Source organism: Solanum tuberosum, unplaced genomic scaffold (genome assembly GCF_000226075.1).
Source record: "Solanum tuberosum cultivar DM 1-3 516 R44 unplaced genomic scaffold, SolTub_3.0 scf00679, whole genome shotgun sequence".
NCBI lineage: Eukaryota > Viridiplantae > Streptophyta > Magnoliopsida > Solanales > Solanaceae > Solanum > Solanum tuberosum.
Genome location: NW_006239595.1, coordinates 154209 through 172884, shown reverse-complemented (window position 1 = coordinate 172884; position 18676 = coordinate 154209). Strand labels below are relative to the sequence as shown.

Genomic DNA, 18676 nt, shown 5'->3' with positions numbered 1-18676 from the left:
TGAGGGTGAAGTAAAAAAATTGAATTTAAAAACAAACTTTAAAATTATTATTTTTTGGGGAGAGAGGTGGTTGGGGGGCTGGTTTGAGGGTAAAGACAAAATAAATTGATTTTTTCAACAAAAAAGTAATTGTAATTTGAAGTTTGAAGAGAGTTTTGGAAAATGTTTTCCTTAAGTTTTGAAGGGAAGTCATTTTCCTTAAATTTGAGGAAAATGAGTTGATTTGGAAAAAATTTCCAAAACATTTAACCCAACCAAACATGAGAAAATTGAAAAACATTTTCCGAAAAATATGATGTATTTTTCTTCATACCAAACACACCCTAAATCCTAATTTTGCATATGCAAGCATTACAACAATATGATGTATTTCATAATAGAAACATATTATTTCAGGACAAAAGAAGAGTCCCAAAGAAGACAAATTTTAAAAAGGATAATGACCCCCCCACCCCACCCACAGGCTGGCAAGTCCATCTATATTCAGGTCAATCTGGGACAACAGAATATAAACCAAATTTAGATCATGCACCTGAAGTAGGCTCATTTCATGTTTTGACCAGACAAAACAGGTAACAACTTCACCTGCAACATAGCCTGAGCTCGAAGTCGTTTTTATTAGAGAATACTTTATCCATTCCAAAACATAATGTGGAACTTTTTCAACTTGAATTCGAATTTAATTAGGTCCCAAATGCCTAAGACTGAGTTGGAAACCAAAATGAAAAAACTCTCCCAACTTCCATATTAACCACATAACAACTCTTCCAATTTATACATCATGAACGTCTCGAGAAACACTTGGTAATTTCTTTTCATCGATTCTAGTTTTGATGGAAAACTTACCTGATAGTTGTTGGTAGTGAGAGGTGACAAATATCTAGTTGAATTAATAGTTGTTTGTAGAAGGTGGCGGCAAATACCTCATGAAGTCTAAATGCGTGAATTGGCTCAGACAACACGATTATAAAAAATAAAAAAGTTTTGACTTTATTCCGCTAATAATTTTATTTATATAATTTTCAAGAATTTAAATACATGTTTAACTTATTCAAATTTTAACATTTTGATATGACATTTGTCAAACCAACTTCTCATTTGTTACTTTGATGTGTTTTTTCCCCTACTACAACAATAGTCAAATCAAATTAGCATCTTTACTCCTCCAATCAAAAGGTGTCAATGGAAGAAAAGTGCTCCATCGATTTTAATTTATATTGCACAGTTTGATTTGAGACAACTTTTTAAAAAAGAAACTTTAGAAGTTGTGAATCCAAAATACTCCTTCGACCACATGTGTGATTATAAATCTTTAATTTCAAGATTAAGTTGTTTCTAATTACAAATATGTGACATTTTCTTTATGACAAACTAGAAAGAAAAGTATGTCACATAAATTAAAATAGATGGAGTAATACTTAATAGAAACACGCTAAGAAATACTCGTGTGAAGATAGACTATCTACACTACATGCCCTCGAGCTCGAGTTGCTTTGTGCACCAAGCTACCTTCTTTGTCTTTATCCACAAATCAGATATCATCATTAGAACATCACACTAGTACTGTTTTGGCCTTCTATTCCCAAGTGTTGAATAATAACAAAAAGTAGCTATGCTTTAACTGACCAAATTACTCCACAAAGGCAATTTAACAAATGACTAGGTATGAACCAATTTCATCGTCAAATAGATATTTAAGATAAATTTTCAAAATCTATACCCAAACGCTAGCTAAATATTTGCAAAAACTCCTTTGTGGATTCTACTTGTAATGTTTCCAGCATCTTCTCTAGAGTATCCTTCCTTCCACATTTTCATTTTTGGAGATAATCGTTGTGTTTGGACCAGGTTGAATATCCTTCCATAGAGGAGTACGAAAACTTAACCCGTCTTCTGAAATGAATAGAAGAAACTATCAGAATGTTCTATATAGCACACCATTACATTATGTTGCACTAGGTTCAACATCATAGGCAACATTGACAACTAAAGGAACGACCATAAAATCAGGCACGAAAATTATAAAATGTTTTTTTTTTTTTTGAGAAGGTAACATATGAAAATTACAAGCAAGGCTGGTAATACATTTTATCATTATGCATGGGAGAATTTACGTTCCATCATGAAGTAGCGTTACGAGTTCTATGTGGCTATGTTCATCACCTCTAAGGGGCCAAAAAGATCAATATCATGGTAAATATCAAGATCCCAGATAAGGGGTTTACCTCATAAAATAAGACTGATGTTTTAGTTGAGCTACTCATTGTTCCAATAGTTTCGCAACTGTGACATATGTAGAAGTAACTCATCCCTGCCCAAACCAGAGACACTACTAGTCATTATCCATGGAGGTTGATGATTGTAATTCTGCCTGATTAGCTCTTGGAAATCTCTAATATTCTGATCGGGTCTTTTTGCCTTCCCTCCCTTCATTTTGTCACACTTCGTGAAAACGAATGTAATTGGTATCTGCAAATGTGTTGCATGAAAGTCAGTTATCAGGAAAAAAGAGAAACATGTCGTATGAAAGTCCACCATGGTACGAAATGACTTACTTCTAAGGAGTAAACGGGATAAATGATAATAACCACATGAAAAGAACGAAAATACTAACAAAGACCACGAAGATCAGCAAATCAGAAGCATACCTTATTGCGTCCAAGCCAATTAGCACAATCAAGGTCAATCTTCTGAGGGGGTACACTAGCATCAATTAAAAGCAGAACCGACACCAAGGTATCTCGATTCAAAAAGTAACCTTTTGTGAAGGAGGACCAATCCATTCTAGCAGCTTCAGATGCATTAGCAAAACTGAAACAAGTTACAAGAAATAACTTAGAAGTAGTCAAAATAGTCGATTTCCGCATTAATGCAAAATGTGTAAAGAGCTATCAATAAGTGATGGAAAAGCATAACTAAAAAACTAGCGGACAGAGCAAATAGGAGAGAGTACAAACTCACTACATAAGGAGAGCTTCTACAACTATGCTTAAGTTAGGGAAGGGGAAGATAAAGGAGAAGGAATCAGACTCAATTACTTTGATGAATGATACACTTCTGGCTATTTCATAGGAGTTGAAATTGAATAAGGTCAGGTTCTACAGACTTGTAATTCATAAACAGTGGTTTTTTGGTTTAGCATTTACAACACTTCCACTCAATTATGTTGAAGCCAGGTGAACTGATTTGTCTAGCCCACTGTATACTAACAGTAAACTGAGTGCTGCTCTTTGGATCTTATCAAATATGCTAATTTCTCCCTGACGCACTGTCTGCAACCACTATTTCTGCGGTCTAGAGGCAGTAGATGTTATGTTTGACAGCAGTTTCCTCCTTCCTTTTACATATTTAGAGTTGTCTCTGATAGCAATTTATGTGTGGTTCCTGCTCTTGAAAATGTGGAAAGCTATCGGAAGTGAAAGAAGCCATGTCTCTCACAAAGGTAACTAGGGAAAGTTATTTGTACGACCTGGTTTTTTGCTGCAGCAACAAGGTATACTCAATGGTTTAGTGGAATAACATCACATGGTCCGAGAGAAGACATTACTGCTTCTTGAATTGAAAACTTAAAGAAAACGTAATTGGGCATTCATACTGTGAAGCTTTTGTTGGGAAGAATGAAGGATACTATTTCCAGGTAAGGTTGGAACCGTGATGCTTTTATTTGGAACAGTAGTAAAAGCAGTAATATTCAAATAATAGTAGCATGTAAGCAATGCAAAAGAGAAGAACGTGGATCTTCTTTGGATTGCAAATCTATTTTTCATCTTGGAGAAGGCTGCAATGTGCTTTGTGAGTGCCAGAACAGGTATATCTGAAAGTAAAGATATGACATTCAATGTTTGACCCCTGCAAGTTTTCTGATATTTTAATAGTCTGTGTGGTTGTAAATCCAAGATGATGGCAAACACAAAATTAGATGACTGTGATCAAGATGAGGTGTTTTCTCATTTGAAGCTTTTTATAAAGAATCTCAAATTGAAAAAAAGAAAAAGAGAAAAAAAAGGACAGCCCTATGCACTAGAGCTCCCTCTATGTGCAGGGTACGGGCAAGGGTCTATTGTACGCAGCCTTACCCTGCATTTCTGCAAGAGGCTGTTTCCATGGCTTGAGACAAAGATTATCAAATTCCTGGTCGAAAACACTCTCTTTTCAAAATCCATCAAGGTAGTTCTGTTGTAGGGAAAGTAGTTGTTTCTCTTCCCTCTTTTTCTTTTAATGTGCTGCCTGTAATATCATCACCCTGCTCCCCATACAAACTAAAAGTTAATTAAAAACACAGTTTAGTGGCTAGGAATGACAAACTGAAAGTAGCAGGACCAAACGAGCACAATTTCTTCAACTTAATATAGTAAATCATGTAGTTTACCCCAATTAGTTTGGTTTTGAGGTGCACTTTATTGCATAATGTAACAAACCAGTAGCCATTTATCATACCAACTGAAGTCGTGTTACTTCGTTCGAATAGAAGCATCAAGTACGGTAAGCATTTAGTTGAGATTACCGCTATAGCCTACTAGCAGGGACAGAGGTTATCACCCATACACTGTTCGGCCGAACCAAGAGCTTTTGCTTAAAAAGTGTATGTATTTAAAAAAATTATCAAATAGGTACACATATTACTTTTAGAACCCAGTTATTAGCATTGAAATCATTGTTCTGAATCCAGAACCCATAAAGTTGAAACCTTGGCTCCACCTCAGCCTATTAGTCCCCAACCAGGTAATGCTAACACTTTCTAAAATAGCTTTACCCAACACATTTCATTGTAATGGTAAAACAGCTCAACCTATCAAAGGGTACTGTAACAAAAGAAAAATCAAGAAAGGCTTACCCATAACCAGGCAAATCCACAATGTACCAACTCTTGTTCACCAAAAAATGATTAATCAGCTGAGTCTTCCCTGTACAGTTAAACATACTAACATCAGAATCCACCTCTAATCCATAGAAGTACCAAGTAACTACCAAAATCCAGCTACAACACTCAAAGCTAGCCATCCATTCCTACTTTGATGGCTATGTAAATCCAACACCCATACTTGTAGACTATAATCAGGGGAGCTAGCAGGCGGGAGCTACAAGCCGCAGAACTCAATAGCTTTGGCCTAGACCGTGTATCTGTGTTTAAAAATCCACTTGATATATATAAAGAAAATTATCCAAAACCTTATCAGTTGTCTCAAAATCCTAGCTTCACCTTGGGGAGCTAGGTTGGTACCGCAAGGACTCGCCCAAACCCCCTTGGCCTAAAAATTACAGTGATTTACATTTACTTATTATATTTTGAATCTCTCTAGTGAAAATCCTAGCTCCGCTAGCTATAACAAGCTCAATAATTAAACCAACAAGATACACCATAAAATCCCAAAAGGCGCAAAAAGACACTCAACTCAAGTGCAGCAAATCAAAGTATTTATGAATAAAGGGAATACGACAGTAAAGAAAACATGTCAATTATTAAGTAAAGATATACAGAGCATTCAATACTGCAGTAACTGAAACACAATATACAACAACTGGTAACATATATCAAAAGCAAGTAACTACATGTATAAGACTAATACTGCGACAGACACAATACTCCCAGACTCACACCAAGCCTAATCTCACCGAAAAGTGAGTCAAAACTCAATTACCTAATAACCTTCTATCCTAATCCGCTACATTCATACCCTCTTATTTAAAGTCATGTACTCGATAAACTGAAGTTACCTCATGTCATGTCTAATCATGTCTCTCCAATACATCTTCACTCAACCTCTACCTCTCCTCATAACCACCATATTCAACTAGTTTTCACGCACCTCGACTAATAAAACATTCTCCCACTATATTCAACCTCTCACACCTCCATATAGTGAGCAAATGCATAACCACTATATACAAGCTCAGTAATCAAAAGATACATAAAACTAAAGAATAGAGTTGCAAATTATTCAAACCTGGTTTCTTAGAAGTAAGAGCAACTTCTTTCTTCTTAACCAAAGCATTAATAAGGGATGATTTCCCAACATTCGACCGACCCAACATAGCAAATTCGGGTCTTTCATCTTTAGGACAATCCTTAGGCTTATTACTACTCTTCACAAACTCAACCTCCTTAATCTTCGCATCACCCGCATAGGGTCCGACAACTATATTGGATCCGGGTAAAATCATATCTTCCTTAATATCTTCCGGTTCAACTCCAGGAGCCATAAAAAGTACTTTCCTGGCCAATATTGAAGCTGAAGAAGAAGAAGAGTTGAAGGTTCTTGAAGATGATGCATAAATACTGAATTGGGGATTTTTTGGGATTTTGGGAGAAAAGGGGATTTTGGGTTTGATGGATTGAGGGAAAATGGAGAAGAAATGGGAATTGAAGAGACGGCATTTTGATGCTATATGCATTTTCTTGTTGATGATTTTTGAGCTTTACTTCAATGGCTGCTCTGGTTTGAGACTACTTTATCAGTCCCTATATATTTTTAGCTCAATTCTAAAATTGTATTTTGTTATTTTTTTTAGTCTCGGCGCCGCTATGCCCCTTAATAAATCGAATGGTCCTTCGACCTTCGTTTAATTTCGACGATTGGCATAGATCTCATGAAACTGGTCCACTATTATTATGAAAAAGCTCTGTGCGAATACCTTAACCGGTTCCGCCGAGTAAGGCCAAGAGCTGGTTTGGGAAATCATGGGCCTTACTTATCAGGTAATCCCAGAATCTCTAACTGCGTGAATCGAATCAAAGTGTTCTCCGATAAGGGCATCATAAGATATAGCGGTATCTCTCCTCAGTCTATGATCACGATTGTGGGTGGAAAAATGAATGTTCATTTCTATCTTTCTAGAGTAGAAATAAGAATTGGCAAAATATGTTGGTGTAATATACCACAAATAATATAAATTACAGTTGAAAATAAAATGACAAAAATGAATAAATAATCTTTAGGCTGAGACGCAGATATTTCGCTCTCTTTAAAGAGATTCAAGCCCACTGCGCATAATCTACACTGATCCAGCAGTATCACTCTTGACTTGTCCCCTCTAGGATACAACAGCCCAACAACATCGTACAACTCAAGCAACTCCGAATTAGTTGAAGAGTCCAAAGCTCCACAAAAAGAACACATTCCTTCAATATATAATACTCTATTTTGTATTGTGAATATAGTTGAAGACTTAGAATGTTTTCTTTGTCTCAACTCTCTCTTTCATTGCACTAACCTCAAAATAAACTTCTCATCTTTGCTTACATTATTTCTCTCTATATATTTCAACCCAAAGGAAGACCACTATTTATAGGTGAAAAAGTTGTTCATATAATCAATGGGTAGAATGAGGGGTAGTAATGTGGGTAGATGAATGTGATAGAATGTCACATACTCCCTCCGTCCCTTTTTAGTTGTCCACTTTAGAAATGGCACACAGATTAAGGCAACAATGATTAGCACAGTGAAGTTACAATTTTACCCTTATGACAATTTTTCACTTCAAAAATTACAACCACTTCTTTGAATTCAAGTGAAATAAATTGGAGGGAAACAACATACACTTTTAGAAATTTTCAAGAAGTGTAACTAAGGGTATAATAGGAAAAAATTTGTTGTCCTTTCTTGATTTGTCAAAATGGACAACTAAATAGGGACAACTAAAAAAGGAAATATGGACAACTAAATAGGGACGGAGGGAGTAAGTTACAAGAAACTAATGGAAATATGAGTTACAAGAAACTAATGACCATGAGAATTACAAGAACTAATGGTCATATAGGTTACAAAAATCAATAGTCATCTTTTATCACAATTTATATCCACTAACGTTTGCACTTAATATTTTATTTTAATAATAAAATGCATATACACCAACAAAATATATTATTTATGGCGATTTTGAAATTAAAAAATTGAAACTTTATATTTGTATTTGTGAAATTATAAGTCTTAAAATTTAAAATCGTGTTCAATATGTATTTTACTATTAAAAAGTGAAGTTTTGTGTGTGTGTATTTTTGGGAAGTTGAAAATGTAATGACCAGGATTTCTCAACAAAAACATTAAGGTATTATATATTATATTGATTTCAATATTGAAAGGATTATAACTATGAAATGTTAACAATAAAAGTGAAACTATAGAACGGCAGAAGAATTAGGATGTGTAATTGGAAAGGGAATGAGAGACACATTCACGAGAGGGGGTTGAGAAGAACAGACTGAGCTAAAGCTACACATGAAATTCTTCTTTCTAATCTATAATCCTTTTTAATCAATTTATAATTGGACCTAGATCTCATAAAAAACTCTCCAATATTTTACTCGACCTGATAATCTCAACTAAATCAGTCTCCTTCATCAATTCTAGCCCATAAGCCCTTACGGATTCAACTCGATTCACAACAGAAAATCTAATAAAATTTTAAATAAATTTTAAAAATCTAATTTGAGTTTTATGGTTAAATGTTAGCTCATTCAAACACTCGAAAACGTTACATTGAAAGTGATATGAAATGATTATTGTTAAACACTTTTAAGTAATATTTAGAAAAAGTCGTACGTATACTCTCAATCGCTCATTATATAGGTAAGTTAATCTCTTAATACGTTTCACAACATTTAACCTCTGTATTAATTAAGTAAAAATATGTCTTCTCATTTGCCTCGAATATATGTGCTATATATAATTTTTTTGAATAAGGCTAGTTTTTATTAATAATAAATGTGAATTTATTTTTCTTTAAATTCAAATCAAACTCAAATATTCACCAAATGAGATGGGGGAGAAGGAGAGAAAAAAAAAATATACTATTAACCAAAAATATGTCTTTTCGTGCTTTTTGAATATGTGTGCTTCTCTAATAAAGCGAGTTTGTTGATATTAAATGTAATTTTTTTTAAAAATAATAAATATTCAAAAAAAAATATTAATCTAGTCAAAACATCCTCATAAGTCATAACAGTCTCGTTTGCTATGAGATTTTTTTTTCTATTATAGTAGTAATTGATTGTTATACGCATATAATATAATATGATTCTATTTTTTTTTCGTGTTTTAATTTATGTTTTTTACTAAAAATAGCAAGATATATACGACCACCTTCTACGTTATGACAATCTTCAATCTACATGCACAAAGCCACTTGGCCAATGTGACATAACCTTGTACACCTTTTTTTTTTTTAAAATAAATATATTTATTATTATTATTATATGAGTAGTATATTATTACTCCCTCCATTCCATATTAAGTTAATTTTTGAGGTGTTTCACTCCCTTTAAGAAAAGCAGATTAAGACATAAATTGAACTTAGTTTTCCATTTTTACCCTTATTAATTATTGTCAAATTTATGATTAAAATAATTAAATATCAATTAATCACTAATTTCAATACTAACTAATGAAAGGTAAAATTGAAAGAACATTCTAAAAATAGTCTTGAAAACTGAACAATTAAGTTAATTTGAAAAATGGAAAATGCCTCAAAAATTAACTTAATATGATTTTTACCCTTATTAATTATTGTCAAATTTATGATTAAAATAATTAAATATCAATTAATCACTAATTTCAATACTAACTAATGAAAGGTAAAATTGAAAGAACATTCTAAAAATAGTCTTGAAAACTGAACAATTAAGTTAATTTAAAAAATGAAAAAATGCCTCAAAAATGAACTTCATATGGAATGGAGGGAGTATTATTATTATTGAAATGTACAACTCTTCACAGAATTCCTCAATTTGTTGGCGTCCAAATCCGTGATGCAATGACCATTGACCAACACTAAATTGGAATTTGTAATTTTAAAGTATAGTAATTTTCACATGATATATTGCAATGCTCTATTATAGGCTTTTGATCTAACTATAACCAATTAATGAAGGTCACCATTTCATATATAATCCAAACAAATTATAAAATATAAACATTAACTTAAATTAGAATGACATGTCATTATCAATATGATGGAGTAATATGACTTCTTATCTTCTTATCTTGATTCAAATCAAAGTACAAAATCATCCTCAAAAAACTTATTATACCATAATGTGAAACTTCTCTGAACTAATTCAAATTTAATCAAACCACAATATTAATATAATATAGAACAAATATCAAAGGGGAAATTTAGAAGAAAAAACCAAAAACACTTCATTATAACACATTGGCCAACTAAACTTTGATATATAATGAAACTTACATTAATCGCTTAAAACAAACAAATATTACACCAAATTAATCAAAAAGTAGATTTCTAAAGTCTACACAATTACATTGTAACGTGTTACACATAAACACAAAAAGAAGATACATATACAAACTAATAAAAGGCAGCCCAATGCACTAAGCTTTCGCTATGCTTCAGGTTCGGAAAAAGCTGAACCATAGGTCACAAATATTCAAGACCATGAAGCCTCATATTCAATCTTCTAAGCCAAACAGAATGAAGTATCATGTGAAAAACATCATATCTTTGTGGAATCATATTAACTTCAAAATGTCTCCTAACTTGTTTACCTCTTCTTTGCAACCTTATATATTGCCTTGTTGAAATCCCAGCCAGAATTTTCTTCAAATCGGGAATTCGATCAACGGGGACTTCAACGGAGAATGATTTCCAGTTCAAAACATCGCTAAATGGTGGCACGTAATGGTCCTTAAGAAGGACCGGGACACATCCCGTGTAAAGTGCCTCAACCATTCGTGGACTTGCAACTTCATAACCACTAGGACAAAGGCAAAACTTGCTATTCCTTAGCATGCCATAGTACGAGACGCCTTTTGGTAGGTACCTATGGACTTGGATGTCATCGTCTTTGTTTTCCCAATGCTCGAGAAGTATAGGCCGTATAGGTCCATGAAGCCCTCCAGCAAAAAACGCCAAGATTGATCTACGTGATGGAGAAGGACCACCGATCAGGCCATTCATTGTACCTCCCGGGAGGAGGATCTCTGGGAAGGATACATCTTTAGAAGGCTTGAATCCTTCCGAGGTATTAGCATTGCATAACGCTCGAATTGAGTTCTTGAACAGCTCTGGAACAGCCTTTGAAAGTTCAGGCCCCTACATGATCAACACATTTGGAAACAATCATTAACTCTAGACAACATATTTTACCAAGTTGCTAATTATGATACACGAAAGACGGTTCATGTTAGGAGCGTGTAAGATTCTTACCCAATCATGGCAAGCGAGCATGAAATGATCTGCGCCTAGGCTTCGATTCCAATAAGGATATTTCCCAGAAACAAGATTTATGTAATCCGTAAGTGTTTGTTTCATCGGATTCCAATGTTCTCTGGAGTTTCTATCATATATGAAGTGCACTATCGATGTCACGCTGATAGGTAGGAAGAACACATGAGCTTTCTCGGGGTCTCTAGTCCGGAATTTGCTCGTCTCCATTTGATAAATAAAGTTTCCCTCCATCGCGTATATACTTTTGCACGGACCATTGTGAAAAATAGGCTGCTCTCCTTCTTCGTACACGAATACCTTGAATTCCTTTTCCATTTCCAAGTAACTCCTGAAATTAGAACCAAAAACATAGCTTCATAAATTTGCTTCAATTGGAAGCAATCTCAAAAATTCAACTTGTAATCTTACTGAATAATTTATATAGCGAACTAATTTGACTCTGTTTTTGTTTTTCAAAACTATACGCGACAACATATTCCGTGCATCAACAGTTAAAATGACAAGGACGACGATACTTTCTATTGCAGGAAGGAAAATGAGAAGATTCTATCATAACTATTAGTTAAAACGACAACGGCTAAACATACTTGCATCAAACGTCAAGGCAGAGAATAGACTTATATTCCATTAACATGTCTCCCTCGAAAGAATTATTTATCATAAAGAGAGAAAAAAATATAGGACCAAACGATCATCATATCAGACATAATCAAAATAGACTTATCGATAATGAGGTATCGATTAGATGACCAAAAACATTCACGTTATATTGATAATGATCGAAAAACAGAGCCATACCTATGAAAAGCATTAACAACAACTCGACCAAACATATTTTCAGCAATGTTATCGCAATGACTAGAATACTATTCCATTCACATGTCTTCCTCAACAGCATATCATAACACATATCACAATGATGGAATGATCATATCGGGACCAAAAAAAGTAGAAGACTTCTTGACAAATAATAAAAGTCATGTTATATCGATAATGATCGGAAAAAAAGAGCCACACCTACGAAAAGCATTGGCATTCCAATACATTGGACTAGTTGGAACATCTCAACCAAACATATTTCAGCAATGTTATGACAACAACTAGAATACTATTCCATTAACATGTCTACCTCAACAGAATTATCTAAATGCATATCACAACAACGGTCATCTCGGACCAAAAAAGAGAGTGGGAGACTTCTCGACAACCAATAAAAACAGAGTCATACCTATGAAAAGCTTTTGAATTATCTAAATGCATATCACAACAACTGTCATCTCGGACCAAAAAAGAGAGTGGGAGACTTCTCGACAACCAATAAAAACAGAGTCATACCTATGAAAAGCTTTTGAATTATCTAAATGCATATCACAACAACGGTCATCTCGGACCAAAAAAGAGAGTGGGAGACTTCTCGACAACCAATAAAAACAGAGTCATACCTATGAAAAGCTTTTGAATTATCTAAATGCATATCACAACAACGGTCATCTCGGACCAAAAAAGAGAGTGGGAGACTTCTCGACAACCAATAAAAACAGAGTCATACCTATGAAAAGCTTTTGAATTATCTAAATGCATATCACAACAACGGTCATCTCGGACCAAAAAAGAGAGTGGGAGACTTCTCGACAACCAATAAAAACAGAGTCATACCTATGAAAAGCTTTTGAATTATCTAAATGCATATCACAACAACTGTCATCTCGGACCAAAAAAGAGAGTGGGAGACTTCTCGACAACCAATAAAAACAGAGTCATACCTATGAAAAGCTTTTGAATTATCTAAATGCATATCACAACAATGGTCATCTCGGTCCAAAAAAGAGAGTGGAAGACTTCTCGACAACCAATAAAAACAGAGTCATACCTATGAAAAGCTTTGGGATTCCAATACATTGGACCTGATGGAACATAGTCTGAATCATCCGTTTGATTTCCAGACACAGCGGCTTCTTTGATGGCGGCTCGAGCTTTCCCCAATTTGACTTCTAACTTCTCCAAATTAGTAAACTTTTTCTTGATTTTGAGTTCAATTGGAAGAGCATGAGTTTCATTCAAAGATGGCAACTCATGTGGTTTCTCCAATGAAATGTTAAAAGTTTCATTCTTTTGTGTAATAACCTGCTTTAAAAAAACACATATAAATTAAATCAATCGATCTTCGATCCAAAAAAAAGAAGGGAAGATTCATCCACGACATTCGCTACAAAATTACCAAATCAGAGAGATTGAACTAGCTCATCAAATATGTAACGATAATTGGTTTGTACATGCAAATTATTTCCATACTAATAATAACTACTAGTATTAATATCAATATTTGCTTTAAATTATGAAATCACTTCAAAATAAGGTAAAGTCAAAACAAAAACATAAAAAGAAAAGTCATCATATTTGGCTTTTCTTCTTTTCTTTTCCCCTATCATTGGATAAAAAGTACAACTTCTAAGTGTTGGGGCTCAAATCAAAAGTTATAAGTTAGAATTTCTACAAAAACACTCGGAAAAGCTTAAAAACACTTAAAATAAGTCAATTCAAACCGGCTCTGAGTTCTAACCTCTCAATGAAATAGTAAAAAGTACATATTAAAAAAGAAATTCATCATAGTGAAACCAAAAAAAATCATCTAAAACATTAAAAAATGGAAATAATGGAGGAAAAATTAATTTTTTTTTTAAAAAGTGCTACATGCATAATACAAGAAAAAAGACAAAATTCTTCTACAACATTAAAATAGGCCTTAAAATAAGAAGAAAAAAAATTGAAAAATGACACATGCATAAATCACAAATTCTTCTAAAATACTAAAAACATAAAAATAATTATTTTTTTATTAAAAAAATAACTTACTGGTTTCTGATTTTCTTGAAATTCTTCTTGAGATTCTTGATCAGCTTCAGCAGTAAGTGGAGAAAAACTATTACTACTATTAAAAAAACTATAATCTTCCAAAATAGCTTCTTCACGGTCAGCGCCACCGTTGACCGCCACCGCCACCAAATCCGGCCGCTCATCGCCGCCGTCGCCGGAAATATTTTTTCCTGTTTAGAAAAAACAGAAATAATTACCAAAATACCCTTTAAAACATTATTATTATTATTATACCACTAAAAATCATCAATATTAACCTGAACTGAAAAACCAAGTTGAAGTTGAAAAAGATGAATTCTTTGAATTCCCAAATGCAAAATAAATAGAAATTAAAATAAATGGAATCATAATACATAAAAGTTTTGTTGATGCTGATTTAGTACACCATGATGAACAAATCTTCATATTTTTTTTAGACCACAAAAAAAAAAAATTACTAACTAGGAAACTATAGTACTAATAAATAATGATTACAATCTTCCTTATATATATATTCAAATTAAAATTATATATTTATTTTTTTGAGGGAAAAGTGAAGGGAAAAGATTTTATTTTTTTTGTGGAAAGAGAAGAAGCAATTGGTGAAAAATGGTTGCAATATTCTCTGCCAAGCGTCTTATATAATTTTTTTAAAAACCTTTATTTTCGAGTTCTTCATGCAAAAATACATTAATTTTCTTTTATTTTCGTTTTTTTTGTCCTTTTCGTATTTATTTCCCAGAAAATAATGCATACTAGTGGGCTTTGATGTATTTACAAACAAACTTCTAAGCTCATCACCGTCCCTCTCATATTAAAATCATTTTTTAAAGTTATAGATTCATATTCATCGCAATAATGATATATTTAGTGTAATTTTATTTGAATTTCAAAAGAATAATGTGTTTGTAGACCTTAGTTTTGTCTCGTACAGATTGAGATATTGTTATTGATAGATCTTAAATTCAAATAAGGATTATACTATACGTGACACTCAAAAAGAATGTCAAACTTGGCATAATTTGAAACAATTCAACTTTAAGATTTTCTTTATCAATAACGAAATGACTTACAATCACTCAAGTATCTGATAATTATTTTAAAAGTTTCAAAAGTCTTACTCTTTTCTTAAATGCCATGTCAAATTAAATGATGTCACATAAAATAAAATTAAAAAATATTATTTTTATTAATTTTTTTAATATAAATTTATGTTTCGCGTCATAGAAATTGAGATTGAATGAAATTGGTACATTCATAACTTTGAATCCGTGTATGATTGTACTACATCATTTTACGATCTCTCTTACTATACTATATTTTAGTGTTTTAAGTTCTATTTATAATATTTATTATATAATTAAATCACTTAAGGTAAATATAATTAAAAATATTTAGCAATATTGATTAGTAAATCTAAAATGAGTAGAATGGTAAGTTGTAATCTAAAAGGAGTCCCAAAAGATTCACTTATTTTGCCATACCATTATTTAATTAATAGAGGTTAGTGAAGGGATGGATGTGAAGTTATTTAATGAGTATAATTTTGAATTTTTGAAAATTAAGTTAATGGAGGTAATTAATAGATTCGTTTTTTTTTTACTTTGGAACCTGAAATTTGTATTAGATCTCCATAATTGCAATTAATTATTGTCATTAATTAGGTTATGGCAAGGAATTTATTTAGGATGGGGCTATACTCATATGACTAGGAAAGTAGTTTTAGTTTTCAAAATTTGCATTGAAATATTTTGTCAAAGTAAGAAAAATGCAATTACTACTAAAATTTTATAGGGCATGCATCATGACATTTTTTGTCATTGACTTTTTTATTTTCCTTTTTCATACAAGGTATAGTTGTGCCATTTTGTGTCCTCTATAATATGGTTCTACAATCTCTTCAAAATTTGGTTGTATTTTTTTTCAAGAAGAGAAAGTTAGTGGTTTGGTTGTATTTTGTAAGTTTAAGGAGTACTAATACCTTCTTTTTAATTAGCATGATTTTTTTTTCCAGATAATTAAGATTTTATCAAAAGCATTTGACTCTTATCCAAAAATAACATAACCTTTAGCCCCCACAAACATTTGTTGATAGAAGTTGTTAAAGTATATAGTGTCCTGATCAAGCTAAATGTAGCTAGATGATTAACAACCATATTGTTGGGTTTTAAAAGGTGTGAATAGAAAAAGAAGAGTTGCGATTTTTATGAAGAGTTGTGATTTTTATGAAAGATTGTGACCTTTTTGAAAGATTGTAACTTTCCAAAGGGTTGTGACCTTTTTGATAAGGAACAATAAGCATTTGTTCACATACTTTTTATTGTCTATAAATAGAGGGATTTTCTCTCATTTTGAAACAATCAATTTTCTGGGAGGATATATCCCAATAATCTCGGGTACTTAAAGGGAATAATTTCCTTAAGGGGATACTGTGTATTCAGTGACCTCGATTTTCTTATTTGAGAATTTTTTTTTGTATATTGTTTCTAATTTGTTTCTGATTTGATTTTCTTTACTAGTTTTAATTTTCTATTTTGAAAATATTCTTTAAAATTTATTGTTTCTTACTAAGTTCTTCAAAGTTTTTGTTCTAAGTATCTTAGGATCGGAATACGGATGAACAACACTACTTATTCGCATCTCAAAAACAGTGTTTAATCTTGACATTAGGTTGTAATTAATTCAGCTACTGTTAAATTTCCTTAATGATCAATATATGTCTTCTTCATTCTGTTAAAATTGAAAAAAAATCCTTAATATTTAGTTAGCATTTAAATTATTGCGTAAATTAAGTTTTAGCATATGTTACACTTAATTATCTTTTTTTTATCAGTATAAGTTATACATGAACGTAGGAATTTATTATTATGTGTATAGAAGATAAAATAAGAATATAGAGATCAATATTACATGTTATCATTGTGTGAACTTAGCTCTGTGTTTTTTTTAAGAGATATGATATGATGTTTATTTAAAAAGGAACAGTTGTGTTTGCTATTTATATCATTATTATTTTTAGTTAGTTATAACAAATGTGAATATTATTTTAAATTTATTTACTCTTTTGGTTTGGTTAATTATTAATTACATGTTTATGACGTTATTGAGAGGACTTGTCGAAGATAGGAATGAGGTCTTAATCACACTCACCATATAATTTTGTTAGTTAAATAATTGCTATCACAGATTTCGAATATAATTCTCCGTTCACGGTTACTTGTCAGGTTTGATCTGACACATTCATTAAAAAATAATTATTAATATGGGTATTTTACTATATTGTCCCTATTAATTGATGTTCAGTATTAAATTTTGAAAAATGATTTGGAGAATAGTATTTAATGCTAAGGGTAAAACAAAGAAAAAAAATATTTGTCTTTTCTTGATATGTCAAAATTGACAAATAAAAATGAAAATCTATTTTAGAAATAAGTGACAAGTAAAACTGAACGGAGGGAGTAATGTTTTTGTTAAAAATAATTATATCCGAATATAGTTAAACAAAAAAACAAAACACTAAAAGTACGATGAAGACTTGTATTAACGAGTTAATTATTTAATTAGAGAATTTTAAATAGTATTATCGGTATAGTCAAATGTACTATAACATGTGATTTAAATGATTTTTTTAGTAATCAAATTAATGATTTGCTGATTTAAACGTAAGAAACACTTTTCTTCGCATTTTAACATTGTTCTAACATAAAGAAGTTGTCTTAATATAATTGTTTTTTTTTAGAAAATCAAGACTATACAAAATTAATAATATAATTATTTTCATCTATACGATTAAAACACTATAGAAGTATATATGCACAATAATTAAGAAAAAAGTAATCAATCTTTATTAAATAGAAATAATTTAATAAAAGTTTCAATGAGCTATTATATTTTGTAGTTATTATTTTTTCTTAATAAATATATAAAAAAAATTAAAAACTAAAACTACAGTAAAAATGAGATGATTTAAAAGAGATTAAATGACATTAATAATAAGCAATTAATACTCCAATATTGACCAAAATACTCTATACTCATAAGTCATAATCACGTCAATTTTGTAACAAGTCATATCGAAAATAATCTTAATCAAATAATTCAAAACTAGTCATATACTCTCTCACCCAACTTATGTTGTACCGCTCAAATTTTAAAAGTTATTTTTTTTTAGTTTCGACAGTAATTAAGATATCAAATTTTTAAAAAATTTAAAATATATATTTTTAATCACAATATTTATTTAGTATATTTAAAAACATATGAAAAGTATAATTAAAAAGCACTAACTAACTTTCAAAAAACCAAACAATATCACATGCATTGATTAAAATGAAAGAAAGCGAAAGAAGTATAATAGTCAAAAGAGACGTTTAAATTATAAGTTATAGAAGTGATTATTAAATAGTTAAAATACTTTAAAAACATACGAGAAAATATGATTCTTCTCATTTGTCCCGCATTTAATGAACATAGTTACTTAATACATGTTGCTGATAAGAAGTGAGATATTTTATAAAATTAATCGAAATGCGTAAAAGCTGACCTCAATATTATAATTATGAATTTTTTTTTAAGAAAAGCAAATAACTTTCGAATTAAATTAATATGATGTCACCTAAAACCAAAGAAGTATATTGTG

General features: G+C 31.5%; 2 protein-coding genes across 4 annotated transcripts; both read right to left on the bottom strand.

The window, feature by feature from the left end:
• Positions 1-1555: 1555 nt before the first annotated feature.
• Positions 1556-6659, bottom strand: LOC102583520 (GTP-binding protein At2g22870). 2 transcript variants are annotated; one of them, XM_006366728.2, is made up of 5 exons: positions 5946-6659; positions 4835-4904; positions 2649-2811; positions 2226-2469; positions 1556-1890 (listed from the first exon to the last, which is right to left on the bottom strand). In XM_006366728.2, the coding sequence occupies exons 1-4, from the start codon at positions 6391-6393 to the stop codon at positions 2257-2259; spliced, it is 894 nt and encodes a 297-aa protein (XP_006366790.1). In that variant the 5' UTR covers positions 6394-6659; the 3' UTR covers positions 1556-1890; positions 2226-2256. The 2 variants fall into 2 exon arrangements, with proteins under 2 accessions (XP_006366790.1, XP_006366789.1); XM_006366727.2 differs by having other exon boundaries at positions 1556-1893; positions 5946-6655.
• Positions 6660-10175: 3516 nt separating this feature from the next.
• Positions 10176-14600, bottom strand: LOC102585371 (probable glycosyltransferase At5g03795). 2 transcript variants are annotated; one of them, XM_006366733.2, is made up of 5 exons: positions 14316-14600; positions 14038-14228; positions 13055-13308; positions 11164-11512; positions 10176-11049 (listed from the first exon to the last, which is right to left on the bottom strand). In XM_006366733.2, exons 1-5 carry the CDS (start codon positions 14461-14463, stop codon positions 10375-10377), a joined length of 1617 nt encoding a protein of 538 aa, XP_006366795.2. In that variant the 5' UTR covers positions 14464-14600; the 3' UTR covers positions 10176-10374. The 2 variants fall into 2 exon arrangements, with proteins under 2 accessions (XP_006366795.2, XP_015160558.1); XM_015305072.1 differs by having other exon boundaries at positions 13055-13311; positions 14316-14523.
• Between the last annotated feature and the right edge of the window lie 4076 nt (positions 14601-18676).

Bases quoted from the DNA above. Each gene is read 5' to 3' on its own strand.
- LOC102585371 (XM_015305072.1), bottom strand. From the start codon at position 14,463: ATGAAGATTTGTTCATCATGGTGTACTAAATCAGCATCAACAAAACTT. The intron at 14,229-14,315 runs GTTAATATTGAT...TTTTCTAAACAG, and splicing joins AACTTGGTTTTTCAGTTCAG to GAAAAAATATTTCCGGCGAC. The intron at 11,050-11,163 runs GTAAGAATCTTA...TTGATCATGTAG, and splicing joins TGCTCGCTTGCCATGATTGG to GGGCCTGAACTTTCAAAGGC.
- LOC102583520 (XM_006366728.2), bottom strand. From the start codon at position 6,393: ATGCATATAGCATCAAAATGCCGTCTCTTCAATTCCCATTTCTTCTCC. The intron at 4,905-5,945 runs GTTTGAATAATT...TTAACTGTACAG, and splicing joins TCTTACTTCTAAGAAACCAG to GGAAGACTCAGCTGATTAAT. The intron at 2,470-2,648 runs GTATGCTTCTGA...ACACATTTGCAG, and splicing joins ATTGGCTTGGACGCAATAAG to ATACCAATTACATTCGTTTT.